General features: G+C 54.4%; 1 protein-coding gene across 1 annotated transcript in view; it reads left to right on the top strand.

The window, feature by feature from the left end:
• ACO2 (aconitase 2) overlaps positions 1–18,841 on the top strand; it is a 42,415-nt gene that overhangs the window by 19,554 nt on the left and 4,020 nt on the right. The window contains exons 2-12 of the mRNA XM_037160541.2: positions 402–538; positions 5,096–5,354; positions 8,433–8,525; positions 12,547–12,705; positions 12,928–13,078; positions 13,545–13,649; positions 14,623–14,714; positions 15,649–15,754; positions 17,134–17,291; positions 17,495–17,568; positions 18,044–18,155. Of these exons, the coding sequence (XP_037016436.1) occupies positions 402–538; positions 5,096–5,354; positions 8,433–8,525; positions 12,547–12,705; positions 12,928–13,078; positions 13,545–13,649; positions 14,623–14,714; positions 15,649–15,754; positions 17,134–17,291; positions 17,495–17,568; positions 18,044–18,155 (1,446 nt within the window). The remainder of the gene's footprint in view (positions 1–401; positions 539–5,095; positions 5,355–8,432; positions 8,526–12,546; positions 12,706–12,927; positions 13,079–13,544; positions 13,650–14,622; positions 14,715–15,648; positions 15,755–17,133; positions 17,292–17,494; positions 17,569–18,043; positions 18,156–18,841) is intronic.

The raw sequence follows: 18,841 nt of genomic DNA, 5'->3' as shown, positions 1-18,841 counted from the left end.
TAGCTATGGCCTGTGTCGTGCTTCATAGCTTAGCAAGAACTTTCACATTCTGTTCTCATTTGTCCTTTCCAGTAACCCTGTGATCACCAGGGTTGGTTGGGCCTCCATTCCCATCTCCTCTGGTGCTCAGATGATGGGAGATTTTCTTAGGTTGATAGAACTTGACTTTGATCCAGCAATTCTGATTACAAATCCCTTGCTCTTTCTCCTGCCACAAGCAGTGTTCCTTGTGGCTGCTGTCTCATCCGCGTCATCTCTATGCCTCAGAGGAAGAAACAGGGTTGCGGCCACTGAATACTCCTGACATTGTCATTCCTCTCTCTCACTTGTCACACTGATCCCTCAGGGGCGGACCACCCTCGGTCCTCTGTTGACAGTTGCTGTTGTCTGTCTTCTTGCAGAAAGCCCTGGGTGTGCGGCAGTACCATGTGGCCTCCGTCCTGTGCCAACGGGCCAAGGTGGCCATGAGCCACTTCGAGCCCAGTGATTACATCCGCTATGACCTGCTAGAGAAGAACATCAGCACCGTTCGCAAACGGTAAGGCTGCCGGAGGGAACTGCGGAGAGGCCTACAGGTGCTTCTTCTGCTACCTGCCCCTTTCGGGGAACAGAGGAGGTGCTCGATAAAAGATGGTTGATGATGGTGGCAGGATCAGGACTTTTGGGTACAAAGGTCCCTGCTGAGGAAAGGCGTTCTAGATAGGCAATGGCCCTTCTGCCCTCTCCGCTAAGGGAGAATCTGTTATCAGGAATCCTGGTGATATGGACCATAGGGAAGGTCTCAGAGACTCGTTGGTGCTTAGGCCCAACCTTTCCAGACACCGGGACGGGCTGCTGACCCTGGACCAGCCCTCTGGGACCCACAGGGCCTGATTGCTAGAGGAATATGTATATTTCCTCTTCCGTGAGCAGGTCCAGAGGAGAACTCGGGTGGGATCTTGACTCTTTCTTTTTGGGGGGTCTTCCTTTTCTCATTTGGTAGGATGGCAGCCATCTTTGCACTACTGTCCTGTGAGCCAGGTGCTGGGCTAGATGCTGGCCCCAGAAGGATGAATAAGCTGCCATAGGAGGGTGGGGGGCTGGTAGTATACCCCAGCCAACACTGCTCCTGGAACCTGAGCGACTCCCCACCTGGTGACAGTGACCCTGGGAGTAAGGGAAAACAGATAGGAATGCACTCATTTTACAGCCACACAGTGAACAAGTGGTGGGGACCTTGTCTCCATGTCCTCACCCAGTGCTCTAGCCATTGGCCCACCCCTCCTCTCTGTTGGCACTGTTTGCCTCCTTACTGGTCTCCTCACTTCAGTTCTAAAGGTAGGGACAGCCTAGTCTTTATCTAATCCTAGTAAGGACCTGTGAGCGTTCTGCAAGGAGCTACCTAAGTGTCCAGTTTGGTCTGGACGTGTCACGTGCATGATTTCTCTTCTTTTCAACAACCTCTGTAGGTCGTTGGTACACCCCCTCCTCATTTGCAGACACGAAAACTGAGTGTCAGACTGGGGAAATACCCTGCAGGTCTGTCTGGCTCCAGTGCCACCCAGGGTTAGTTCCAGTGTTCCCGTGGGGTTTACCCAGGCTGCACTTTAGAGTCACCTGGGAAGCTTTTGAAACTGCTGATACTGGCCCCCCAGAGATTCGGATTCAGGTTGCGAAGGCCTTGCTCCTGAAAATGCGGTCCAGAGATCAGCAGCATTGGCACCCCCGGGGCAGTCGTTAGCAGTGCAGAACCTCAGGCCCCACGCAGGCCCAGAGTCACAGTCCTCTGTTTACCAGCATCTCCGGGGGACTCGTGGGCTCCTCAAACTGTGCCGGGCCCTGGCCAGTTTCCCAGTTGGTTCGCACACGTAGTTAGGGTTGCGAACCACTGTCCCCATCGATATGAAACCTTGTGCAAATATTTTTTTCCTCCTGGAAACAATATTTTATTTATTCTTGGAGCTTTCAGACCATAGCTCAAAACTGCAAAACACTTCCACCTTGATCTTCATTATGCTCAGAAGGAGAGTTAACCTGGAAGTTTGCCTTATGGCAACGTGACAAAGAGTAATATTCACGTCTAGTCTTTGTGCTAAAAAAATTAACCAGAAAAACTGCCTTCTAAGGCACTGGGAATATTTGGTTTTACTTAACATCAGTAAAATTAACCAAAAGAAGGGTTTTTTTTCTTTTGCCTAGTTATTCCAACCCTGCTTTAACAGAAAAGCCCATAAACATTCAACATTTTCCAAATTAGTACAGATAAGGGATGTTAAGTTTTCATTGTTGCAATAGAGCAGGGGTTCTCCCTTGGGGTGGGGGTGTTGATTTTGTCCCCTGGGGGAATTTGACAATGTCTGGAGACATTTTTGGTTGTCATAGTCCCGTGGGGTTTTGTGTAATCTAGCAGGTGGAGACCAAGATTAGTACTGAACGTCCTGCAATGCTCAGGATAGCCCCCCAGCAAAGAACTGTGGGGTCCACAATGTCAGCGGTACCACGCTCAAGAACCCTTGGGTAGAAAAAGAAGGCCCAAGTGAGGCTATTCTAAAAAGATGGTAGTGAATTAAAATACATTTACGGGTATTTTGGAAAGCCAGGGGACTCTTCCTCCACCCTGTGTCTATGACAGGAGGGGCCCAGTTCTGTTCCTGGGAACTGGCTCTGTCATTTGGCGAAGCAGAGGGCAGGTGGGACATGGAGGACCCAATTTGCTGTCCGCAGTTACTCCTCAAGGAAACGTGGTGACACGCTGTCCTTAGGCTCTCGTCACTGTCAGGCTTTTAATACCACCGCAGGCATCTGCTGTCAAGGTCTTTGGTTTTAAGCCTGTGTGCTATTTTTTGTCTCCCCTGGGGCCCCGAAAGAGGGGCTGTGCTGCACACAGTGGGCATGCCTGCCGTGGGGGTGCTGCCGCTAAAGGGGGCAGGCTGTACCTTGGGCTGGCGCTATTTTTACTCAGGGTCCCATGACAGCAGAGCCACAGGGTTCTCAGAATGGCCGGTTGCTCCGCTGTTGCCCACAGAGCCTGTGCCTTAGGGAACTCTCGCTCCCAGGAACTAGGTACACGTGTCAGTGAGGGGCTGGGACCCAGGCTAGTGGGAGAGTCAAAGGCCAGCAGAGTCAGATTGGTAGTGACAGTGATGGTAGTGACTGGACACTTGCACGGGCCCAGCCCGCAGTGTCCTGTAAAGAGCACAGACCGTGGAGTCACACTGCTTGTCCATCCGCTCCTTGGGCCACTTGCTGGCTTTGTGACCTGGGCAGGTTACTTCACCTGTGCTTCAGCCTCCTCATCTGTGTTGTGAGGATAAAATGATTTATGTGCAGTGAGGTGCTTAGCGGTGCCGAGCTGAGAGTAAGAGCTGTGATGGAACCAAGCCGTAGTGGTGGAGAGCAGACCGGTGGTTGTCGGGAGTGGGAGTGGGCGTGAGGCCACGAAAGCACTTTTGGGGGTGCTGGGTGTGTTCATTATCTTAATTGTGTTTATTTTATAGGTGTGTACACATGTAGAAACTTAACAAGTGGTATGCTTTAAATATATGCAGTTTATTGCACTCCACTTATACCTCAATAGAGCTGATATGTTGTAAGTGCTGTCTGTTATCTCACTCCAGTTGAAGCCCTGGACTTATGGGTTGGTCAGCTCCCTGTGAAGGACAATTGCTTATCTGGTTACTCAGTGGGTTTAATTAATAGGGTCAGGTCATACATACCTGGCTGGTGTGGCTCAGTGGATTGAGTGCCGGCCTGTGACCAAAGGGTTGCAGGTTCAATTCCCAGTTGGGGCACATGCCTGGGTTGTGTCCCCAGTTGGGGGAATGCAAGAGGCAACTGACTGCTGTATCTCTCACACATTGATTTTTTTCCTCCCTTTCTCTTCCCCCCTCTCTGAGAAGTAAATAAATAAAATCTTTAAAAAAAACACATCAATGTGTGGTTACCTCTCACGTGTCCCCCACTGGGAACTGGCCTGCAACCCAGGCATGTACCCTAACTGGGAATCGAACCGCAATCCCTTGCTTCATAGGCCCGCGCTCAATCCACTGAGCCACACCAGCCAGGGTTAATCTGATACTCTTTTTCCCTTGAGTTACTGGGTGTAAGTGGAACTCTGCCCCTTCCCTGGAGGTGTCAGGTTGGGCGTAAGCTTTGGGAGTGGTGGGAGGCAGTGTGAGGTCCAGCCATGCTGCTGTGCGTTGTGGGCCGCCCAGTGGAGTGGGCGGCAGCAGGAAGTCGTCAGGACGCCCCAAGGTGGGTGGTTGAGAGTTGACCTGCACTGATCTCAGTCTGCGTGGGGGGGTCCTGGGGAGAATGAAACGGGGCCTGTGAGCCTTGGCAGGGGCTGCATATCCCCAAGGGTCAGGCTTGGACTGCTATTTTAGCCCTGATGAGGAAGAGGGGGTGAGACTCACAGGGAAATGGGGTGTGAAAAGAGGGGAACTAGTGAGAGGCTAGAGGCAGTGATACGGGTTTCTGTTCCCGAGAGCCGACAGCCATGCCTCTCCTAATGGAGTGAGAGCAAGTGCTAGTGCAGCTGGTGGGCAAGGTGTCAGCACGGTAGGGTGAGGAGGCCTCCGACACTGGGGAGGTTGTGGGTGAAGGGTGGGGCGGGTTGGGTGAGGGGGCTGCTGGCTAGGATCCTCTGTCTTGGTGGGGCTGACAGCACAGGGGAGTTGTTGGTGGACAGAGAGAAATTGAGGGTTCAAGGTGAGGCTGGCTGTGAACTTGGGCTGTTAACACCAGTCTGCTGAACCTCCACTCCTTCTTGGTTGTTTTATTAAGTGCCAGGGATACAATGAGGATTAAATGGTGAAAAGTATATGTAATAGATGCTCCTCAGATAATAGTGATTAATTTGCCGAAAAACAGTCCTTTAAAAAAAAATCCCTCCCAACTCTTGGGCCGTTGTCATTTATTTATTCATCAAGTAACTTTCAAGCAGGTAATAAGTGCCAGGTTCTATGCCGTGTGCTGGAGGTGCCACCGTGAGCAGGACCGTTCCATCCACCCTTGCGGAGTCCTCTGTCAGGGGCCATGTGCACAGCGGGGGGATGCTACGTGTGGGCGGGAGACTGTGCAGACGGCACCAGGCAGCCCCTTCCCTTCCCCCCAGACTGAACCGGCCTCTGACCCTCTCTGAGAAGATTGTGTATGGACACCTGGATGACCCGGTCAATCAGGAGATCGAGCGGGGCAAGACATACCTGCGGCTGCGGCCCGACCGCGTGGCCATGCAGGACGCCACAGCCCAGATGGCCATGCTGCAGTTCATCAGCAGTGGGCTGCCCAAGGTGGCCGTGCCGTCCACCATTCACTGTGACCATCTGATCGAGGCCCAGGTTGGGGGCGAGAAAGACCTGCGTCGGGCCAAGGTGAGCTGACGGTTCTGTGGGGAGTGGGGGTGGCATTTTGTGGCACAGACGAGAGGCAAAGCCCTCGCACTGGGCATGCCTCCAGGGTCCACCGGGCTCTTTCTTCGGGTTAGTCTCTTTTTTAAAAATTATTTTTGTTCTTTTCCAATTCTTAAAATATCTTTTGCTCATTGCAAAGATGTTAGAGAATACAGAGGAAACCTAAAATCATAATCACCCTTAATCTTACTACAGTAAAGGTTTTGTCTTCCTGGACCATTTACTGTTATATGTGAGAAATGATGTAGGCATCAGGTTCTGGTAAACACTGTCGGTTGCTCTGAGGAGGGCGGTTCAAATTTTCCGTTCTGCCAGCATCACCCGTGCGCTCACTCAGTCCTGTTTGACCCCCAGAGGCCCCGCCAGGGAGGCAGGCTGATGGCTGTGATGTGAATTTGAGGCAACCAGGGCACTGTACAGTTGAGTCCTGTAGCCTCATGGCTGGGAGCGGGGGCGTATGACTGGCCTCCTCTGGGGGCTTTTCTCTTCTGTCTTGCTTAATGAGATACAAGGGACTGTGTGCCGTGCCGAATTACCCCCTACCCTTCCTTATGAACCAAGTCCCGGCTCCTTCCCAGGCTCTGCCTGTGGTACCTTTGTGTGTGATTACTCTTGGCAACAGCAGGTCTCTCCCAGATCTGGGCCTCTGCCCTCTCCGCCCCCTGCAGTGGAAGTGGGCGCCCTTTGTGGGGGGCCTGTTGGCAGGAGCTGAATGCTGGCAGGCCCTCGGCCGGGCCGGGCGCAGAGCGTGGCATGCTATTGAAAGTGCTGCAGCTCCCAGGGTCAACACGGCTTAGAGAGCCCCCGAGGCCCATGGGAAATGCTTAGGACAGCTTTCCCATTCAAGCCCCTTCTCCCCACCCTGGCGCGCTGGTCTGTGTCCTGGTTGCACAGTGGCTCTTTTCCCACTCAGCTGAAAGAGTTCAGCCTGCTGCTGGTGGTTCCCATGTTAGTGCAGCAGTGGTGATGGTGACACCAGAGGGGCACCTGTGTTGCCAGGAACTGGAGCCTTGTCACCCCTCTGGGGGGGTGACTGCCCACAGCAGGGCCACCACTTCAGGGTCTGGCCCTCCCCTCACTTTGTGGATTCAGAATATACCTTCTGGACATGAGAGTCACAGAGTCAAGGATTTCAGAGTTCATGCCCTCATTTAACATGTTTGTTGAACACTAATTATATATAATACTGTGCTAGGTGCTAGGGATGCAGTGAACCAGACAGATCCTGCCGTCGTGGTTCTGAGAGTCTAGTAGGGAAACAGCTAGTCACACAGATAGGTAATTGCCAGTTTGTATGTGTTATGAAGCAAAAGCACAGGACTCCGAGAAGAAGGAAGGTGTCTAATCGATACTTTTGGGGGAAAGGATACCTCTTCGAGGATGTAACGTGTAAGCTGAGACCTACCTGAGCAGATAAAACGATGTTTAACTGGAGGAAGAACATTCTAAAGTGTATGAAGGCTCCAAGGCAGGAGGCAACTCCATGCATTTGTGGAATTGAAAGCAGGGGGCTGTGGGGCTGGAGCTGTGTATAGAAGAGGGGTGGGAGGAGGTGGGCTGGGGCGGGTACGGACAGGGCCTTGAGGGCCAGGGGCACCAGCCTAGGAGTCATTGAAGGGTTTAGGCAGGAAATGATATGGTCAGATTTATAGGATTGGGGCCCAGAGAGGCAGAGTGACCTGTCCCAGGTCACACAGGCAGCCAGAGGAATCTAGGCTGAGTTCAGGCCAAGCCACTGCGGCCTCTTCCCCCACTTGCACAGACATACGACTGCCTGCTTCCTGCCCTTGGTGCCAGTTTTATAAGTGACTGATTTGTAAATGAAAAAGCCAGTATTGTTAATAATTAATCAGAAAGAGACCACTCTGGGGACCCAAGTTCTTTGTCTTTCTTTTTTACTTGGAAGAACCAAATGGGCCCTGAGAAGGATGCGTTGCTGGTCTGGGGTGTGGGTGAAGGGGGTTACACGGTCTTGAGGGTGTTCTGTTGAGGGCCCAGGGGAGCTGACAGTGGGTCCCTCCTCTGCCTTGGAGCATGACTGTCCCGTGCCCAGAGGCCGGCAGATCTCAGTTCCTAATGTTGCCTTTGGGACTCTGTGCAGTCTGTGGTGGTCCCATCCCTTTTGACACTGGTGTTTCACCTGTGCAGCGGCAGGCATGGCATCCAGGTAAACCCTGGCCTCACGTCAGTGTGCTAGGAAGCCTGCCTTGCTCTCTGAGGAAGCTGCCTTCGAATTACAGACAGAATGGGTATAGCCCACCCCATTGCTTTGTTGAAACGTACATGTCAGAACATGGTTCGTCTGGCAGTCTTTCTCTTGGGGACCGTCACATGTGTTACACACTATGGACCGTCTGCACCATGCGCGGTGCTGGTCTGGGTGTACTGAGATCCAGGGGGAGCGTTATTTTATGTCTGAACGTCGCTCTCAGGCTCTGGGGTTGAAGAGGCCTGATTTCAAACCCCGGCTTTCATCTTTCACTCTGTTTTTGTGTCTGTAAAGCAGGCTTGATGACAGCACCTCTCCCCTCGTGTGGTGGCTGGGCGGGTGTTTAGCATGAGGCCATTTCCATAGCTGGGCGTTCATTCAGTGAAGGACAGCCAGGGTCACAGATGAGGCGGCCGAGGCTCAGGTGGCGGAGCAGCACCACTGTCCGGTGCGCCCTCACTGCTGGCCTTGGCGGGGAGGACAGGGTACCACAGGGCCCCTTGGAGGTCATATAGCCCAATTCCTTCTACAGCTACAGAAACTGAGACCTAGGGCAGGGAAGGAACTTGTTCTGGACCCACTCCCTGGCCAGGAGTCGCAGAACTGGGGCTTTCTCTCTGCTCCCTGTTTTTCTCCCAGGCCTGCCAGCTGAAACCGGGCCAGCATCCAAGCCCTTGGAATGTTTGTAGAAGGCCTGCGGGAGAGGGCTGCCCTCAAGTGCCAGCATTTCAGAGTCACAGGGGTGGTGCGGTAGAGGGGGCAGGCATGAGCAAAGGTTGTCCAAGACAGACTGTGTTACTAATGCTCTGGTTATTGATTTGTCTCAATAGGACATAAACCAAGAAGTGTATAATTTCCTGGCAACTGCAGGTGCCAAGTATGGTGTGGGCTTCTGGCGGCCCGGCTCTGGAATCATTCACCAGGTAAAGCAGGGCTTGGCCTGCCTTTTGTGGAGGGGGTGGCAGGCTGCCCCTAGGGAACCAGAGAGCGTCTCCAGGCCTGTGGGAGCAGGGAGCTCGGGGGCGGCGGGGGGGGGGGGGGGAGAACTGGCTTATATCAACGTCTCGGGCAGCCCTTGGGCTCCTTCTCCATTTTTAAATTAATTTTTATTATGTCAAGTTACTCTCACTCTCCATGTAAAAAATTAAAATAGTCCCTTCTGACCCCTTCAGTAACCAACATTTTAAGTTTGACATGTTTCAAAAGCAAAAACAAACCAAGGAAACAACAGAATGGGAACAGAACCACAGAAATGGAGACCACATGGGGGGGGAGGGGGGAGAATGGGGGGTAAGTTCCTAGGAATAAGAAGTCTAAATGGTAGGTACAAAGTAAGACGGGGGAGGTTAAGAATAGTATAGGAAATGGAGAAGCCAAAGAACTTAATATGTAGGACCCATGCATGGAAATGGACTAAGGAGGGCATGGAATGCGGTAGGAGAGGATAAAAGGGAGAAAAAAAATGGGACAACTGTAATAGGATAATCAATAAAATAGTCTCAAACCAAAAAAAAGAAATCATTGACTGTAGAGGCCGGTTTGGGGAAAATAGCAAGAGGAGGTAATAATTGTCAAGTACAACATATAAATAAATGTAAGGCTTCTTCTACTTCTAAGATAGTGTGATTTAATTTGACCATGTTACTAATGCTTTTAAAAAAATACTTATTTTTAGAGAGCAGGGAAAGAAGGGAGAAAGGGAGAAAAACACAAGTGCGTGGTTCTTCTGTGCGCCCCCTACAGGGGACCTGGCCTGCCACCCAGGCACGTGCCTGACTGCATATCAAACCATGACCCTTTGGTTCCCAGGCCTCTGCTCAACTCATTGAGCCACACCAGCCAGGGCTTACATTATTAATACTTAGCAAAATTTGAGTATAGCTTTAAAAAAAAATGTTTGATGTTCCTTCTTCTAAGCATTATAGTATTGTGTTATTTTTTGTTTTGCTTTTTTCCCAAGTGTTACTCCTTGCCACATGAATAGCTAACCAGATGGGAGCGTCCCACAGGTAGTCGCCTCCTCAGGACCCCGAGGTGGGTGGTTTTGTTAGCCACGCCTTACTGACGAGGAAACGGAGGCACTGAGAAGTTACTGTAATCTGCTTGCCCAGGGACACCCAGCTTGCCTACCGTGGGGTCCAGACTCACGCCGAGGCGTCTGGCCCTGGTGCCAGTGCTCCCCACTGTATGCCACTCTGGGGTGCCTCCCCTCGGGGCACAGCGCTTCTCTGAGTCTTTTTGGCCAAGATGGTATTTTGTAGGTTGGAGGTACCATAGGCCACGGGGCCCTATTGGCCAGGAGTTCTTCCGGGATCTCTCCCAGGAGGAATTTTCTCTTGGTTGGCAATTTTGTCTCTGTAAGTGTGAGTGTTTGTGCGTGTGTGTGTCTGGGGAGGTGGGCGCCTAGCTTTCGTCAGAGGACCACTGGCCTGGTTTGTGTGTTCATCTGCAGTCCATCATCCATGTGAAACCTGCCTCCGCACCTTTCCAAGGTGACCCTTCTCCCTGCCTCCATCCCAGGCCTGGCTTCCCAGGATTCCTTCAAGTGTGCCGAGTCAGGCTGTAATCCGACCCTGCGGGTGCCCAGCACCCCCCTTCCGAAACAGCCCGCGGATCACTGCTCTGCCCTTTCCAACCCCTTTCCAACCGTCACCCAGTGGGGCTGCCTGGGAATAGCAGGTCACGGCCTGCAGGGGCCAGAAAGCCTCTCAGCTGGGGTGGGGAGGGGAGAGGCCGAGCCTTGGCCTTTGGTTGCTAAGGGTGTCCCAATCCAGGTGTCCCCTGTTCCACCTCGGTTCCACCTTGGCACAAATGCCCAGGCCTGTTTGGAAGCTCCCGGGCCAGAGTTTGGGGCTATGAGTGATGGCAGCTCACACCTGCCACTGGCCGCCAGCTGAGCTTACAGCCTGGTACATTTGTTCCTTTAAAAAGAAAATTCTAGGGATCATGTGATCCTGTGCAGCTTTGCTTTTGTCTCCCCCTTGGTGACCCGCCATCAGCAGCTTTAATCCACCACGTCCCAGTCAGAGCTTACCTCCTTTCCCTGCTCCACGTCCCGCCTCCCTGTGCCCCACTGGCCCCCCTGTGGCCCACATTGGCACTCCCTTGTGGGCCCTTCACAGTGCGGCCCTGACTTGTGTCTAGTGCTTTCCCCACTGGGCCCTGTGCTCTGTGGGGACGGAGACCGTGGCTCATTCTTCCTCTCTAGTCCCGGGCCTGGGGCCAGGTCAGTACAGAGTAGGTCCTCAATGTATGTGTGTGCTGTGGGGGTGAATGGCTGAGTTTCCAGCCTTAGGTTGAGATGTTAGTTGAGCCCAAAGTCACTTCTCTTGCCATCACCCCCTGCCCCATTCCCTCAGCCATGTCCAGCTGATCACTGAGGTCACTGTCACAGCCAGCTTCGTTGTGACACTCTCTGCAGTCCGTGGGTCTGCACTAGCCTCTCCTTTCAGATGCAGACCACGCGGGAGCACACTGAATCCTGTGTATCTGGTCTTCTGGACCAGTGTCTTACAGCCTCGAGGAGATTCAGAGATTAACTAGTTTCAAAGTTTTGTTCATGGCTGAGGCAGGGAGAGCTGGAGAAATAAAACCTTTAACCAGAGTGCGCTCCAGCAGTTGCTTTTTGTTAGAGATTTCCTCTGTGTTAGCCTGTTCTCCCAGCCAGCTGCCACCCTCCAGGGAAGGAACCAGATATTCTAACTTTCTGCATTCCCGAGAGAAGACCCCCTGTACCGTGATGAGTCTGCTGGGCAGGGAGCCTGCCCTCCATTCGGTGGGTCTGACAAGTTGTAGAGCCTTCTCGTCTCTGCTCTCGTTTGTCCTCCCCAACACCCCTCCGCATGTGTTGGGGGCATGATTCCATCCGATAGGCAGGCAGCAGAAACTAGGTTAACAGATCTTGCTGCAAAATAATAAAAATACGCACCTCCCAGGCACGATTACAGCTCTCCCCGAGTCCATGAGCTCCCCGAGTCGTCACTGTGATCCAGTGAGGTGAGCGCACTGTCCACCTCTTCCACGCGTGAGGAAACTGAGGCTGCGAGAGGCGAAGCGACTTGCCTCAGGGCCCGTGGCTACTTGCGGGTGGTGGGGCCAGAGTTCAGACTCTGGCCAGGCTTGCCCAGTCGTGTCCTGCAGCCTCAGAGCGTCCGCCACCTCCGGGCCACGCTGGGAGGGCTGACCTGTGCCACCATCGGATGTGGGGGAAACCTCACTGCAGCACCTTCCCAGCGAGGACGAGTGCTGATAAGGGAGCTCCGTGCCATGGGAAGGTGACGAGACAAGTCACCGTTTCCTTTGAGCAAGCCATTTCAACTGTCGGAGCCACCGCCAGCTTGCTGGGGTGGGGAGGCGTTGCCTGTACTTCAGCGCAGCGGTGGGAAGCGGTGGGAAGCGGTGGGAAGCTCACGGCCCCGCCGGTGCTCCCTTTGGGTCCCAGTGCTTCCTCGTGGGGGCTGGCGCCGGGACACGGAAGAATTGTCTGCCCTGGTGAGAAGCCGGATAGGCGCACTCTGCATGTCCACCTCACGAGGTGGGGACTGTCATCAGGAGTACCTTTCAGCGGTCATGCTTGTCCCAGGCCTGTCCCAGACACTTCCTTGCATCCCAGTTTATTTAGATGGTTCTCACCACAGTCCTGGGACCGCGAGGGTGTTGGTGTTCTCATCACTGTGCCAACAAATGAGGAAACAGAGGTGCGGGGAGGCACTTCCCAGCCCAAGTCAATCAGCCAGGAGCTGTCAAGCCATTCACGAGCCCAGGCCAACCGTCTCCCAAGTCTCTGGCTCTTCTGGCCCCGCCCCCAGAGTGGCCCCTCTGGAGGGGTACCTGGGAATGGCCCAGTGGTCCATTGTTAGTAGGGAGCAGTTTCACAGATCTTTTTTGGGCCCTACATTCTCTGCTGAAGGCTTTTAAAGCTTAAGATCTTGGATTCTTTTCCAGATCATTCTGGAAAACTATGCATATCCTGGGGTTCTTCTGATCGGCACTGATTCCCATACCCCCAATGGCGGTGGCCTGGGGGGCATCTGCATTGGAGTTGGAGGTGCCGATGCAGTGGACGTCATGGCTGGGATCCCGTGGGAGCTGAAGTGCCCCAAGGTAAGTGTAGGGAAGGGCTCGCTCCCGGGGGGCTGCGGAGGGGTCGTCGGTGGGGATGAATGGGAAATGTGGAACCTGGAAGGGATGTGTGACTGGGTCAGCCTCACGCCTCTGAGAGGGAGGCGGGGAGAAACCAGCAGAAATGGGGAGTCCAGTAGGTGGGTTCCTGGTTGGCACGTGGCACACGGGGCCTATGGTTGCTGTCTTGCCCCACCTGTTCAGGTGATTGGTGTGAAGCTGACGGGCTCGCTCTCCGGTTGGACCTCACCCAAAGATGTGATCCTAAAGGTGGCGGGCATTCTCACAGTGAAAGGCGGCACGGGCGCTATTGTGGAGTACCACGGGCCTGGGGTAGACTCCATCTCCTGCACTGGTGAGGAAGGCACCACGTGACGTGGCCCTCAGCCTGCATGGGGCCTGATGGTGGAGCTGTAGAAGCAGCGACTGGCTTTCCCTTGAGAATCTGTCCAGTTCGGGGACTTGGGGCAGACACTTAGAGGCTGAGGGGAGATGGTTAGTCCAGGTCCCCATTAAACAGGCAGGGATGGAGGCCCACCAAGGAGGGAGGGCTACCCTGCTGAGCAGGACAGGTGGTCCAGAACTGGGACTCAGCTGGTAGGGGCCGAATCCTGGATTCTCTTCACCCCACGCAGCGGCTACTCTTGAGCGCCAGAACGCTGCGCTCTGGCCCCTGGGGCCTCCCTTCCCTGGCCCTGGCTTGAACTTGGGCCACAGGGAGGAGTCTGCCAACTGCCACGAGGTGGCCGTGGAGTGAGGGAAGCAGGTGTGTGGGGCCCACGCCAGTGCTCAGCCAGCCCGCGGGCACTGTCCCTCTGCAGGCATGGCAACAATCTGCAACATGGGCGCAGAGATCGGGGCCACGACGTCAGTGTTTCCTTACAACAACAGGATGAAGAAGTACCTGAGCAAGACAGGCCGGGCAGGTGAGCGGCAGGGGAAGCGGGGCAGGGCGAGGGTAGGGAACAAAGTCATCAGCTGCACCTTTCCCTTCTGGGCAGGGGTCCTAAGTCCCTCTGTCTCCAGACTGGCCTCGGGGGCTCTGAAAAGCCCCTAAAAGGGTATGAAAATTATGTGTGTCTTAATGTTCAGCAGTTGGGTGTCTTTAGTTCTGACCAGCGTCTCGAAGGGACTGGCATCGAAGTTTGAGATATCCCTGCCTCGGGACTGGAATTTAGTTTCCACCTGAGAGGGTGGCTGTCTGTCCAGTCGTCTGGCCTGGTCCCTGGTGCCCCCTACAGGAAGCTGTGGAACTGCCAAGGATCTGCTTGTGTTTGTAACTCCTGCCCTGAAAGGGGGGGAGGAAACACATTTGGAACAAGAACCACTTTCCCAGCCTCCCTCACAACTTCCCTGAGGTTCTAGCTTGGCTTCTGTGAAGCTCGGAGTTGGAAACAGGGCTTGCGGGAGGGATTATTGGAGCCTCCAAAGGGAGGCGGGTGAGGAGCCCCAGGCCAGGCGGCTGTGGGGGTAGCGCGGCAGTTTGTTTCCTGGATCTGGGCAGGGGAGTCCTTCCTGGAAGGCCCTTTCCTCCTTCCCACCGCCTGGTGACATCTCCTTCAAAACTCAGCATTTCTAGTCTCCGGGAGGCCTTCCCTGATTCGGAACCTCCGTCGGTGCTTCTCCTGTGTGTCCCTGTGTTCCTGTGCATCTGTCATCTCGTATCGTCACTTCTGGCTCACTCATAGCTCCTTCACTAGGCTGTAGCTCCTCAAGAGCGGGGACAGCGTCCTGGACTGTTTGTCTGGTTTCTTTGTTTGCCATCAGTGCCCGGGGCCTGGTGTTTGGCAGGTGCTGGGTCCCTCTGGCTTGGATGGATAGATGGTTGGATGGGTGGATAAGGTCTTGTAACCCATTTCTGTCTCACATGCTTCAGTCTCCCTTCCTCGTTGATTTCAGACATTGCCAGCCTAGCTGAGGAATTCAAGGAGCACTTGGTACCTGACCCTGGGTGCCATTATGACCAGGTGATTGAAATTAACCTCACCGAGGTAAGGAAGGGCATTGGGTCCGAGGGGTTTCTGAGGGTGGGGAGTTCAGGCCCCATTTGGTGTGCCCTGGGGAGGTTGGGGGCGCTCTGGCCCGACCTCCCCAGGACTCTGCGCCAGCAGGGCTCTTTGAGGCCAGTGATTCAGAAACTAGTCCAGTTTGCCCTACCTCAGCGTGAGCAAAAGCCAAGATTACGTCCTGGAGTTTACTTCGTGTCAAAGCTCAGAGGTCAAGGCCTGAGATCTCTAGTCCTGAGCAGGTTGTGGCACCTGAGATCTGTAGACCAGGCCAGAGGGCAGGCAGGCTGCAGGAATGGAAGCAGCAAAGGAGAGTGGTCAAGGGTTCTGGCCCTGAAGCCTGTCTGTAGGAGGTCAGATCCTGGCTCTGCCACTTAAGCCTGTGACCCTGGATAAGTCAGTCAGCCTCTGCAGACCTCACTCTATCATGTGTAAAATCTAAGGCGGTCATGGGCATTGAATGAGCTCATTCATGTCCTACCAGTTGCTGACATGTATGGAGTGCTGAGTGCCAGGCACCTTGCTAAGTGCTCCACGTTTGTTGATGAGTGTTATCGCACACAAAGCATCTGGCCTTAAGTCCATTTGTCGTAAAATTCCCAAAGCACCGTAGTATGGGAGATAATGGACTTAGGAGGCTGCCAGCCTCCATTCATTCCATGTCTCTGCGAACTCCTAGTTATGTGACCTTAAGCAAGGCACCATTGAGACCAGTAACCCCAACGAACCTGGCAGGGCCGGAAGGATCCCAGGGGTGTGCCTGGGAGGAATTTTGAACCTGAGAACAGTAGTCGGCTTCCTGGGCCCTCTGTAGGGGCCTGCTGAGCAGGAGCCAGACAAGCTCTGAAGAAGAGAGGCGTCTGCACGCCGAGATCTGTTCTCTCCCTGCTTCCTGCTTCTCATGACTTCCTCTCTCCAGCTGAAGCCGCACATCAATGGGCCTTTCACCCCTGACCTGGCGCACCCTGTGGCAGAGGTGGGTGCTGTGGCAGAGAAGAAAGGATGGCCCGTGGACATCAGAGTGGGTGAGCACCTTGCGCTGTCTGGGTCACGGGCCTCAGGGCCAGCGGGTCTGCCCAGGGCTGTGGACGGCCACCTGTGCTTACCGCCGGTGCTTCCCAAGTGTACCAGGCACCTTCTGAAATGGTTTAGTTTTCTTTATGGCTTTTTAGAGAAACTTCGTTTTCTGGGTATAAAAGAAATACGATCATTGTAAAACACCCCTAATCTCAGCCCCAACCAGAAACCAGCTCCAGGAGCTCTCCGCGAGGTACGCCGTGTCTGTGCCCACACACCCAGTGAGGCATGTGTCTGTCTGACAAACGTGTCATCGTGCTGCCCGGGGTGCCTGGTCTCACGTCACGTGTACGGACACACTGGTGTGTCAGTGCCACTGGCACCTGCTGTTGTCACAGTGCAGTGTGGCTGAGCAGAGCACGGACCTGGAGCCAGGTGGCCCGGGTTTGAACCTGCCTCTGCCACTTCATAGTTGGGTGACCGTGAACAAGTAACTTCACCTCCTGGTTCCCGTCTGTAAAGTGGGGGTGACCATCATGCTTCCCCCTGAAGTCCTGGGGGGGTGGCGACTGACTGTGGAAGCAGCCTCCATGGTGCAGGGCACAAGGTGCGGCAACCTGTCGCCCATATTAGTCGAAGTGCACACAGTGTTGGGTGGTTCAGCAGTCAGAACGTAAACAGCCGACTCGGTCAGGAGATCCGCCTCAGGATCTGTGGGTAGCATGAGGTCATCCAGTCTTTACTGACTTTCTTAATAACGGATGGGCTTTTTAAAAGACACCCCTCTCCCCAATTATAAGCCAATTTTAAAAAGCCAGAGAATTCTAGAAAGTCTAAAAGAAGAAAATCAGTTTTGTCTGGTGTGGCTCGATAGATTGAGTGCTGGTCTGCGAACCAAAGAGTTGCTTGTTCGATTCCCAGTCGGGGCATGTGCCTGGATTGCAGGCTGGGTCCCCAGTAGGTGGTATACAAGAGGCAACCACACACTGATGATTCTCTCCCTCTCTTTCTCCTTCCCTTCCCTTCTCTCTAAAAATAAATTAAAAAGAAGAAGAAGAAAATCAGTGTCTCTTGTAAGCCCTCACCCAGCGGTGGTCTGTCCATGTGTCAGTGAGCCCACTAATGTGCACACATACACAGCGGGTCTGTGAGTGTGACAGCAATGGTGTTTGGTGGCCACACTGCCTTCCCTTAATGGCTGGGTCACAAGTAGCCTGCTCTTCACTGTTGGACAGTTACGTTGCTTCTGACTTGTCTGTTACGAATGGCCCCTGGCCCAGCACAGAGGGTGAACACTTGACCAGGTCTGGATAGTTTGAGGTCAGGTGGAGACCTCTGGTCACTGTCTCCTCCTGACTCCTGGCCCTCTCCCCCGACAATGCACCAGGTCTGATTGGCAGCTGCACCAACTCCAGCTATGAGGACATGGGGCGCTCGGCAGCTGTGGCCAAGCAGGCTCTGGCTCATGGACTCAAGTGCAAGTCCCAGTTCACCATCACACCAGGCTCTGAGCAGATCCGTGCCACCATTGAGCGGGACGGTTATGTGAGTGCCCACGTGCCTCTACCCCTGGCTCCTGCCTGCTGAGTACTGTGTCTTCAGGACGGGGTGCGCCAGCACCCTGTCGGCCAGGGCTCGGGCAGGGCCCGGCAGTGCCCCGGGCTTCTTCCAGTGCAGCTCTTCGTCCCCCAAGCGGCGGAACCACCCTTCCCGCCTGACAGTTCCCTGTCCCCCTTTCTCCCCTGCAGGCACAGGTCCTGAGGGATGTAGGCGGCATCGTTCTGGCCAATGCCTGTGGCCCCTGCATTGGCCAGTGGGACAGGTGAGAGGCATGTCTTTGGTAGGACAGTCCCTTGAGTATGGAGCCCCAGCTGTTGAAGGGAAACATTTTGGGGGCGGACGGAAGAGACTCAGGCTTCAGGCAGAATTGGAAAGTTGGGCTGGAAGAGAAGCGGGAGAGCCCTGCAGAAGGACTGAGCAGCCACCTGGCCAGAGCCCCGGCTGCTGGGAGGAAGGCAAGGTCTCACCCTACTGGACACAGCAGGGGCTCTCGTAGCCATCGGAGGGAGTGGTGGCCCAGGTCAGCACAGTCAGGCTGTGGTCTGGGCCCCGCCTCTGCCTTGTCTGTGGTCTCGGGGGAACCTCAGTGATCCACGGGGTTCTTTCCTGTTCTCTCTGTGGGAGTCCCACAGCGGAGGCCCATCCTGGGGTCTTTGTTACCCCTTCTCTAGAGACTTAGGCAGAATGGGCCAGGCGACAAGGCCAGACATTCCTAATCCTGTTCTCTGACCTGGCAGAAAGGACATCAAGAAGGGGGAGAAGAACACAATTGTCACCTCCTACAACAGGAACTTCACGGGTCGAAACGACGCGAACCCAGAGACCCATGCCTTTGTCACATCCCCAGAGGTGAGACGTCCTAGCTAGGCCCTAGCCTGGGACTGCCTTGGGTGGGGCCCCGCCCCCAGCCAATCAAGGGAGGTTTGGACAGATGGGGCTTGGGACCAGGGCATCCGACCCACGGCCTGCTCTGGGAGGGTTGCAGGGCAAGGGGGTTATGGGAGCAGAAACCAGGAGCCACTGGCCTTGTCAGCATCAAGCATTGTGCCCCCTGCCCGGCCCCGACACGTCCCGATCACGACAGTCGTGATCACAGACGGGAGCTTCGGAATTAGCATGTGAGACAAACGCCAGTGTTACCTCTACGCAGCCCCGTGGGCTCGTCCATGTCACTCTTTTCTGGGCCTCAGGCCCCTGTCAGGATCACGTGGGCAAGTGCAGAAAGCCCTGGTGCTGTCTCCGAGCCACTCGGAGCCTGGTTTTAATGAACAAGGTCTGAGCCCAGCGCTCTGGCCACTTATTGGGGGTTCAGTTTTAAGATTTTATTTATTTATTTATTTTAGAGAGGAGAAGGGAAGGAAGGAGAGAGAGACATCCATGTGTGGTTGTGCCTCGTGCACCCCCAACTGGGGACCTGGCCTGTAACCTAGGCATGTGCCCTAGACTGGGAATCGAACCAGCAACCCTTTGGTTCATAGGCCAGTGCTCGATCCACTGAGCCACACCAGCCAGTGGTGGACTTGATTTTTTAAGTG

The sequence above is a fragment of the Artibeus jamaicensis genome, unplaced genomic scaffold (genome assembly GCF_021234435.1).
Source record: "Artibeus jamaicensis isolate MK-2021 breed Jamaican fruit bat unplaced genomic scaffold, CSHL_Jam_final contig_233, whole genome shotgun sequence".
In the NCBI taxonomy this organism is placed as follows: Eukaryota; Metazoa; Chordata; class Mammalia; order Chiroptera; family Phyllostomidae; genus Artibeus; species Artibeus jamaicensis.
This window is presented reverse-complemented; position numbering and strand designations above follow the sequence as displayed.